Genomic DNA, 11,463 nt, shown 5'->3' on the forward strand with positions numbered 1-11,463 from the left:
TTCTATCCAACTGAAACTTGGGTGATGAGAATGTTTCCTTATTTGGTAAATTTTGACTTCCACAAACGAAAGAACCAAATCCATTTTTCCAATATTGCTATCAATGGAAAAACATAAACAACAATTTTCACAAAAGCCATTTTAAGGAGACTTAAAATAAAATAAAATATTTTTTTTTCTTTTATTTATAAACTTGCGGAAAACTTGTCCTTACAATGCAAATACATATGAAAAACTATGTTGTTATCTATTCCTAAGCAATTTATCATAACTCTTAAGCAGCAGCTCAAAATTCTGATCATCGAACCATGCGATCGGAATCCATCTCTTCGCGATCAGAATCAACTTACTCTTCCTTTAAGCTTCCTTTCTTTTCTTCAATTCTACAAAACATCATAATGTAATTACATTACATCATGTATTAAGAATCTCCAAATAGGAACTTAATAGAGTTAGACAGTGGACTTTACCTAAATTAGAGTCATACACTCTGACTTTACCATCCTTGTGATCTTTCAGGTAAATATGGCAGCTTCGCAACCAATGCCCCTTCTTTTGGCAACAGAAACATATGGACTCTTTGGGAATGGTACACGGGACTATCTCAGACTTAGCCTTTCTCTTTACCATTTTGTCAAATGACTTGACCATGAATGATCCCTTTCCATTGGGAAGAGAAAGCTTTTCTGGACTTCCAATGTTACCATTGTCAATGTCCATGGAAGTTTGGGGAGTAGATCTTCCAATCAAATTTTCTTTACTAGTGTGCCAAATCATTGCTGATTCAGCAGCAACAAACAAATATGTTAGATAAATAAGGGTCATGTCGTGATCTCCCATATAGTGGTCCTTAAAGACCCGTTATATGACTTAGGAAGTGATTGAAGAACCCAGTCAACAGCCAACTTCCTCGAGACTTCGACACCCAACTCTCCCAGCCTGTCAATATGCAACTTCATCTCCAAGACGTGAGCACATACAAACTTTCCATCTTTGTGTTTGCTTGCCAATAGGGCTTTGAGTGACCTTGAACTTGTGGGTTAGGGAGAATTATTGTAGGAGGTGGAGGAAGTGAAGTTCCACTACAGCACGAAGAAGGGATTAATTTTTCACCTTGATCGCCTTGTGGAAAATCATCTTTATAAAGAAAGGTTTTTCCAAAAGATTCGGGAAGACCATAGTTGTCTGAACTAGACATCAATAATGGGAGAAATTCAAGTTAGTTGATTTAAGTCCTTAATATAACACCCAAATGAAATATTAAGGCTAGGACCCAACACAATATTTTACAATTCGGAATAGGGATGCCGTAATCCAATTGCAAAATATTTGAAGGTAGGTAAATGACGATTTACCAATTTCCACCATGAAAAACAAAATTGATTATTAAGTTTTAAATGGATTGAAATTCCTAGATCTTTTGAGATTCATTGAACTTTTCAATGGCATGTTTAAATCTCAATTGTCCCTTCAAGTTTGTGACTGGGATGCCGAGGATCACAACAAGGTGTGAATAACCATGCAAATTAGCTTGGTACACCCAATGTTACAAACCACCTAATCAATGTGCTGGTTAACCACACACATTCCATTGATCTATGATTAGCATCAAGCTACCCTTTTCCATGCACTGTTAATCCCAGATTAGTGTGCCGGTTAACCACACACGCTCCACTAACGACTTAACAAGGTGCACAATGCAATTTCATGGAATAGCACCATTTTCACATTTTTCCTAAAGTAACTAAGATTGCGAATTTAATAAAAGTTTAGTTACTTTATAATTATCATTATACTTTTAATTAATGTCCTGTCAAACCCTTTCGGCTAACGACCCTTCACCAGTCAAGGAAGCGGTGGGTGAGAGTGGACACCCATTAAACTGCCATTTTATAGGCAGTAACCTTATACCCCCCTTATATACCGGCTTTGTGAATGAGGCCTGCTAACGGTAAGACTGACTTGTCTTATACATATATATAATTATTAAACTTATAATAATATAAAGTATAAGGGTTGAATTTTAACTTTTAAAACTCTAGGGTTTGGAACTAAAGTATTCAAAAGTGAAACTTTACAAATTCCAAAACTTGAGGGCAAGTTTTGAAACTTGTCAAAACTCTTGGATTTTCATAACTTATGAGTTTAATAAAGGTTTTATGAAAAGGACTCTTGAATTCCATAACTTGAGGACAAGTTATCGAGTTCATAAAAAACATTTATGAAAGACCTTTCAAGTTCCATAACTTGAGGACAAGTTATGGAAGACTTAAAACAATTTAAGATGACATTTAAAAATGAGACTTTTCACTTTCCATAACTTGAGGACAAGTTATGGATTTCATCAAAACATTTAGATCAAATATTCTAACTAACGAAATCAAACAATTTGTCTATGATCTAAATTAAACTCATAAGTCAAGATAATTCATATCAAACAAATTTCAAGAAATTAGCTTAATCATATAAACTAATACAAGTTTTGAAATTTTGATAATTATCTATTAATTGGATGAGAATCATAATTACCATAACAACAAAATCAAATTTTATGAACTAAAACATTTTGTGGTAATGATTCTAATCCAAAACAGGCCAAAAAACTTGAAAATTTGTTGTCTGGACATCCAACTTGTCGAGCCCATTTATGGACTCGCCGAGTTCATGCTTAAACTCATCCTACTCGTCGAGTTCAAGCTTGGACTCGTCGAGTAGGGCAGTCAGACAACAATTTTCAGCTTTAAAAATAACATACTTGCATCAAATATAATAAAAAACAATCATAGGCTCTGATACCACTGATGGGTTTTAGTTTACTACAACATCCTATGGTGCACATACAACCCTAAATGCTTTGGATCTATGTTTTCTCTAATTATACATGCAATATTGTTTCCAAAGCATTAAGCCTACAACTAGCATGCAAAATGACATAATCAACATAAAAGAGAGTTATAGAATTACCTCTTTGTTGTAGCTTGTAGAACTTTTTGAGTTTGGCCTTTAAGAACTTAGTGCCCCAAGTGTTGCACCTCAAATGGAATCACAACACACCTAGGACAAAGGATGACTTTTGAGAGAGACATAGAGAGAGAGAGAGAGAGTATCTTGTGCTTAAAATCGGCTCATGTAACTCTAAGAATCACTAGTGTACCATTTTGGATGCTAAGGGGCTTCTTATATAGTGTGGCAACATTAGGGTTACATCCATGTAAACCCTAATGCCCATGACCTTTCATATTACCTATGATCCATGGGTTAAACCTCCATGGACTACCATATTGGTTTAGCCCATCCTAAATAATAATTGGCCCACATTATAAAAATCATTGATTTACCAAATCAATCCCCATATATTTAATTAGTCTTTTTTTATCACAAAATTAACTCCAAATTAATTCTTGATCAATACTAATTAAATCATATGATTTCATATTAATATATTAGAACTTATAATATATTAACGAATCATAAATAACCTCTTCTCAAAAGTCCATCCTATCAAATTGTCCTGGTGATATGCAACCCAAATGGACCATGCTACTCTCGGGTCAAGTACATACCAATTATAGTTATGGGATTAGACACCTAATCTAACATAAAGTTGCTAACTTTATGCCTTAGGACCATTAAATCGACCAAGATCTGGAATTTGAGTGAAGGGCATGCATGCATTAAGCACTTAATGGATTTTGTGCATGAGCGGTTTGTACGTTGCGTGTACAGCCCCTTAGTCCAGTACGCTAAGCGTACAGAAGACGTACGATGGGCGTACGCTCTCAGTGAGCCTTGGGCTTTCGGTGGGTTTTCGAGACTTTGGGCCCTAAGTGCTTGTGCCTGGACTTGCTGGTTTTGCGGGCTTGAATTTATTATTTGGACCAATGTTGGTATGTTTGGACCTATTGATCCTTGTGCCCCAATATAGAATTGGACTTTGATGCTAGGCCCATTAGTGAAGAAAAGACCTTTGGGTCATTATGGAGGAACTTGGACTTAGAATTCTGGGCTCTTTAATTATGTTGAATTATAATCCTAATTAGGGTATTTGTATATTTGTTTAGTGTGAGAGTTTGACTGGTAGTTGAGCAGTGATTGTTTTCAGCAGACTGAGGTGATTCTTCTTACTATACCAATGGGTCGAAGGCACCAATGCCGACCTATTACTTGATATGAGATTTTATTAGTTGAATATGCAATGGTTTTGTCATTTGATATGTATTGACTTGTGTGAAGACCATGGGGGGAGCCCATGGCACTTGGTAAGACCATGAGGGGGAGCCCAAGGCCCTTGGATGTAAGACCATGAGGGTAGCCCAAGGCATTCCAGATGAAGACCATGGAGGGAGTCCATGGAAAATCTATGTATATATGTGCATGGCATTATGTGGTTATGTGTGTTGTGTATTTTGGGAACTCACTAAGCATGTGCTTACAGTTTTGGTTGGGTGAAAAGTAATTTACCAAAATTTTAATTTTTACGATACGTTGGGCCGTGTCAGTTTAATTGTGAAACTTTGAAGAAGTATAACTCCTTCTTACAAAGTCGGATTTACGCGTTTTATATATCTACAAGAATCGTATCAACATTTCCTACGTGTCTATGATAATTACTTTGGCTCAAGAGTATTATATTTTTATTTCTTATTTTATTACAATCTACGACCTTGGTATAATAGGGTGTTACACAATCGGCATATATTGTGAATGGATATTGATGGATCTGAAGCAAGAGATCATCACATAGAGTGTCAAAGTCTTGGGTGGCGGCCCTTATTTGTCTTCTCTATCATCATCAACACTATCATCGACCATATTACCCAACAACCGTACACTCGTCATCATCCCATCCACACCCCACCACCATTATCCTTTTTCACAACTGTAACGTTCAAAAATCACAACAAAATTTACTTTTCAAAACAACTCATTTACTCAAAAAGTTTTTACATAACCATTGTTTCCAAAAACATTATTAAAAACAGAGTCTCCCAAGATCCAACATCATAAAACCAATGATGTGTACGGTCACGCCTTCGCCTTGCCACAGTCCTCAGAAGTACCTGAAACAAAACTAACATTGTAAGCCAACGCTTAGTGAGTTCCCCCAAAGTACCACTACATAAACATAACAAACAACAACATGCACACAGAGCCTTCAACATGACTGGACCACCCCACCAGACCTTCAGCCCATCTGGACCACTTTCTGGGCCTTTGGCCTGACTGGACCACCTTGCATACCTTCAATCTATCCGGACCGCCCTGGGTATCTTGGCCTTCAGTCTATCAGCCGGTCCACTTTAACCCAGTAAACCACAACATATCGATATAAACACATCAATCAATAACAGCCAACACAGGTAGTCCTATATATCTACCAGTTTAATCACATAATTAATAACCATATATCTCCGCATAACATCATACAACAACCAGGATATATAGTCCAATGGGCCGACCTTGGTGCCTTTGACCCATAAGTACAGTGGGGAAAACTCACCTCTCAGTCTCAGTCTGAATACAGTCTGAATGAATTTCTGCTCCGACAACCGGCTCTACCCGACTCCTAATAATCAAAACATTTCTCATTATAAATTAATAACAATTTTCCCAAAATGCCCTTGGTCAAAATCGATTAAAATCAACAAAATCAGCCGAGTCAACTCAAACCCTGTACACGGGGAGCACTCATGGTCCGAGGTGCCGGGGCTCAAACTGTGTACGTGCAACGTACCATTTGGTACGCCCAACGTACGCAACATGACTCATTCTTAACGATTTAAGGGATGCAAACATAGCAAACATTGGTCATTGGAATTTGGAGGGATATATATATATATATATATATATATATATATATATATATAGAGAGAGAGAGAGAGAGAGAGAGAGAGAGAGAGAGAATATGAGTAGGTGGGCTAGGATATATATAAAAAAAAATAAACACTTGAAAAGACGAAATGTCCCTAACGTTTAAAGAGATCTGAGACTTAATAGATGTTTTGGATGACGTTAAGTCGTCGATGGACCAAATCTACATGAAAATTTCAATTTTGGACCAACCATGCATTAAAAGAATTGACCTCAAACGGTATTTTTTTTTGGTAAACCATAAGGACCAATTTTGCAATTTACTATGACTTTAAAGTTCAAACATTCACATGACTTAATTGACTATAGATACAGTTATTTACAATCACAAATTACAAAATTATGTATCCAAATTCAAATAAGCGATAGACACAATTTCAAAATCATATAATACTTCAGATATATATAGTTCATAAATATCGAAAGAAAGAAAGAGTAGTGGAAATTGGGAAGTACTACCTTTTTTTCCAATTACAGAAGAAGGATTTTGTATTTCTACTTTATTGTTGACTTAATTACTAGTTTACCACATACACCACGAATCAATCCATCGAGGGCATCTAGAAAGTTATCTTGTAGCCAATTGATTGGACAAAAGGGGTAGATGAATGGTGAAAAAAGTTTTGTTGTTTTTAGGTTTTAAAATAACAAATTTAATATAAAAATTAAATGTCATTCTATCTTAGTCTATACTTAGACCGGTGGGTGTGATGTCACATATTACCATATTTTTTAGCACCATATCATTTTTCTCGCACCCCACAAAACTAACACGGAATGATACCATACTTTTTTGTAATTATATAAAATGTAATTTAATAAAATGTAACTGTATAAAGTTAATAAAAGAAAACCGTTTCATTAATTAAAAAAATACATACTAAAAAAGACATAAATAAATTAAAAAAACATGATCGAAATATAGTAAAATAGTACGTCACGCCTAATCATCGTCGGTAATCTTCCACCAAATCAGTGTGAAGGTTGTGGTGTCCGACACGATCGTATACTTCCCCTATGTTCGCCATGTATCCCAATGTACCGATACTTACTCTTTCGAATGTTGGTAAATTCTCATTTTTATTGTAGCGGGAAATTGTCATCCCCTCATCTTCTATAATCATATTATTCTTTTGATTGTGTCAGTACTAAGCATATTTGTCAATGTTTCTTTAGAACATCAAATGCTCACTCGATATCCTTCCTAGATGATTCTTAGGCCGACTTAAACTTTAATCATTTTTCGTCGTTTGGACATGAAAATGATTTCACAAATATAGCTAACTCGCGATATATCCCATTAATAAGGTAATACACACGCTTGTGTGATGTATCATTTGCTTGAAACGGCCAGGGGCGGAGTTATGATTTTAGGATAAGGAGAGCTTACATCGTAATAAGATATTAAAATATTTTTATATCCAAATAACATAATTGAGTCTGTAAAATTGATAGTGAAAAAAATCATTTAAATATAGGCTACATCCATCTTTACAAATTACAATAATCAATCTTCACATTTTTAAAACAATTTTTGTTCAAAAAAATGTTTTCAAACGATTATAAACACCAATTTTTATCTATTAGTCTTAATTGTTTTGTCTTTGTTTCACAAAGTAGAAATCATATATAACTTTATGTGTGGAAAATAAAGAAACTACTCGTTAGAGTGATTTACAATTAAGATATCAATTTATGAACATGAATTAAAAAATAAACCGAAGCAATCTGGCAATAAAAATAAATGTGTGTGAATGCAGTGAGATTTTAGTTAATAAATGTGAGACTGGTTACTTTTATTTTCTTATATAGTAATTGATATTAAGAAAGAATGAGAAGTGTTGAGCACTACTAAAGTACAAATCTACTCTAATAAACGAAGGTTTTTTGCCACATGTCATCTTCTCCTTCATTTGGACACATGACATTTTCTAAAATTTTTAAATTTTCTATTTTCCACTTGTCATTTTATTGTATTTTTCATTTTATTAAATTAAAATTCCACATTTAATATGTAAGATAATATATACGTAAGGTATTTATTAGAAAGAGTTTATATATGTAATGTATTCAATACATTAAAGTCTCATTAATTTTAATAATGCAAAAAATTTCTCATTTTTCTTATAAATTCAAATTTTTCAAATTGTTAAAATTTTATATTTAATTTTTTTTAAATAAACTCATGTAATACATGGATCTCACACCTAGTTAGTAATAGATGATGTGAGCTTCTAATTATTCGTGGGCTTTATATTTATCTATGCACTATGCTACAATTAAAGTTTTACTTGAGAGGGGGGGGGGGGGGGCACTCCCTCACACGCTCTGTTCTCCGATTGTTATTCCCAACACAAACATGAGCTTGACGTGATATGAATTAATTTAAGGTATAATAATACCTCAGCATCATCTTCTTTCACTCAGAATGGTGCGGTCATTTGATGATCTGGTATCACCACGAAAACTCGATACTTCCTTCTCCTTGATGTAATTAATATAATATCCACATCATTTCTTCTTCCCAATTATAACCATTCTCCATCTCTGAATCATCATCTTCTGTGCCATCTTTGAATGTCCTCGTTTCCATCTTTCTTGAGGAATCAACAATGATGAAGTAGTTTGCGCTTGTGGACAGAGTACAATAACAGGGGAATGGATGGTGTGTGATGAAAAACAAAACTGAAACAAAAAAGAAAAGGGATATGGAATTAGACTACAACGAGTTTACGTTGTAATGTATGCCCTTATAAAATCACTCAATACCTCCTAATCGATCATTAAAGTTTGAAAAAGGCCGACAATGTTAAATTCTGAACTATACGAGTTATGCAAAGATTGCAAAATAAGATTTTTGACACTAAAGCATGCACCAGTTCAAATGATTTAATCGAGAATCACAACAAATAAATAGCCACAACAAAAAAATGATTCAATCCATCTTGCAAGTTCAAAGATACATTATACTATAACTTTCTATTGCAAACTGTGTCTTTCAAAGGTTAAAGTAACTTACGATTGCAAAATAACCACAACAAATCATTCACTTCATATGCACAATAGTGAAAAAGAAAGCAATATTTACAAAATAACTACAAGTGTTGAAACATTAAATAAATCAATTAAGAATAACAATTAGATGCTGAAAAAAGAAGTTCTGACTTCTGATAATCAAAGAACAACCTATCGAATGACCTTTAGATGAACGCAAAGATACATAGATATTGGTCGGTAATCGCAGATGAACACACACCAACGGGAATTACAGAGACATACCGACGAGTATTTTAGATCAAGAAGGGGCCTTCGATTGGAGCATACCGACAAGAATTGCAGATAAACACACATATACAACGATCAATAAAGGAATGCACACATACACCGATCGATTTTAGGATTAACAACTGGAAGAGAGCGTCAATTTTTGGAGCATACCGACGGGAATTCTAGGTCAATGAGTGGTACTGGAGCGAGATGAAGAAGCGATAGGAGATGTATTCAAGTTCACTTACCCTTTCACCATTTAAGAGTGAGACGAAGAAGCAGCGACTAGAAAGTGAAGAAGCAGTGCAGATGAACAAGCATCAACGAAGGAGAAGTAGAAAATATTGGGCGTGTTTGGCATGAAACTTTTGGAAGCGTTTGGGAGCTTCTAGCTTTTAGCTTTTGACAAAACGCTCTTGTTTAAACAAAAAGTTTCGTTTGGTAGTACGAGCGTTTAGCTTTTAGTTAAAACAAAACGCTACAAATCTAAAAGCTACTTCATGTAGCGTTTAACAAAACGCTACTGAGCTTTTGAAATCAATTTCCATAATTACCCTTAAAAATATATTTATATATTTATTTATTTTTAATCAATTGTCCTTTTATGTAATTTTATATATTTCAAAAGCTTCCAGCTACTTTTGCCAAACACTCGCATAACAAATAAAAGTTACAGCTTCCCGCTACCAGCTATCCGCTACACGCTACCCGCTACCCGCTACCAGCTACCCGCTACCCGCTTCCAGCTAACAGCTACTTTTGCCAAACACGCCCATTGTCTTTACACTTTCACAGTAGGCAGTTTGGAGATTGGATATTTCTCTCTCTATTAATTTATTTATTAATTAAATTAAAGGGTATTAATGTCAATATATAAAATTTCGAGTGGATGAATAAAAACTATCAGTGGCAAAATCAGGACCCATAAAAAAAATTACAATTTAAGATGCTCTTTCGTTTTAAAACACCCATTGGTGTCGTGTTCACAGGAGCACCTCCGTGACCCGTCATCACCGTATTCGACACCAACCGGTCTTCGAGTCTATTAATTCTCTTTTTTAAATATTTACTTTAACCGGCCTTATCTAAGCCTCCTCCGCATCATATGGATCATTATACGTCACGTGTCTTGCCAACCTCCTGAACCTAGTACATATCACACACTCACTCACTCAATCTCTCTCTCTCTCTCTCTCTCTCTCTCTCTCTCATAAAGATAAAGAAATGGAGGAGAAGTCGTCTGTGGCAAAATGGGAAGGTAAGGTATCAACAACTGTAACAAAAGCAAGTGCAGATGAAATATGGCCTTTGTTCATAGACTTCTTCAACTTCCACAACTGGTTTCCCAACATGTCTACTTGCTACGGTGTCCATGGCGTGAATGGCGAGGTCGGCGGCATACGCTACTGTGCTGGTTTCTCTCTCCCAACTGAAGATGGCAGTGCTGAGCAAAACTGCAGTTGGTCAAAGGAGCGGTTAGTGGCCGTTGATCGGAACAAGATGTCAATGAGCTACGAGATGGTTGATTGCAATGTTGGATTCAAATCATATCTTTCCACTTTAAAGGTGGTTGGAGGTGGTGATGAAGGGTGCGTGATTAAATGGTTGTTTACTGTTGATCCAGTTGAAGGATTGACATATGATTATCTTCTTCAGAAGTATCAAGATGGACTGGATCAAACTGCGAAGAAAATGGAGGATTCCTTCGTTCAGAAGAAGGCCGTTCAGTAAAATCCAAGAAAATGGAGGATTCCTTGGTTTAGAAGAAGGCCGTTCAATAAAATCCAAAGAATAAAACGAGGGTAGTGTTTTCTTACTTTACCCCTTTGTATTTGTACTGCATTTTAGTATTCATTCTGCCGATTTGAAGAATATAATATGATATTAAAAGTGATCATTTTCTGGTTTAAAACTCAAGGTATACAACTCATTTTTGTTTTGGATTAAATGTTTTTCTTTTACGCCATATACATTATTATACAATAATATTTTAATGAGATAATAACTTGAAATGATTAAAATGGCAAAGAAGTTTCAATTGTGTTCAAATAGAGTTATTATTTTTTTTCGTGCTTGATATAGTCGTAAATTATTTGAAACAATTCATGTTTTATCATTATGATTGTCTACAACCGGTCATAAGGGTAAAATGTAAACAATTTCAAACAATCCATGTCTAAAATCAAACATCAAAATTAAAAATTTGTTACCATACACAAAAATCAACAAAAACTTGAAAGTTGATAAGTCAAACATAAGAAACTGTAAAAACAAAAGGGGCTAGAAAAAAAAAACATCTAAGCCCCCAATTTTTGCATTAATTAA

At 34.9% G+C, this 11,463-nt stretch overlaps 1 protein-coding gene across 1 annotated transcript; it reads left to right on the forward strand.

Moving 5' to 3' along the window:
- The first annotated feature begins 10,197 nt into the window (after positions 1–10,197).
- LOC145105477 (Polyketide cyclase/dehydrase and lipid transport superfamily protein) lies at positions 10,198–11,050 on the forward strand. Its single transcript, XM_079042574.1, has one exon. The coding sequence runs from the start codon at positions 10,363–10,365 to the stop codon at positions 10,867–10,869; it is 507 nt and encodes a 168-aa protein (XP_078898700.1). The 5' UTR covers positions 10,198–10,362; the 3' UTR covers positions 10,870–11,050.
- Positions 11,051–11,463: the final 413 nt, after the last annotated feature.

The sequence above is a fragment of the Lactuca virosa genome, chromosome 1, assembly GCF_052849685.1.
Source record: "Lactuca virosa cultivar CGN04683 chromosome 1, Lactuca_virosa_CGN04683_v6, whole genome shotgun sequence".
Taxonomy (NCBI): domain Eukaryota; kingdom Viridiplantae; phylum Streptophyta; class Magnoliopsida; order Asterales; family Asteraceae; genus Lactuca; species Lactuca virosa.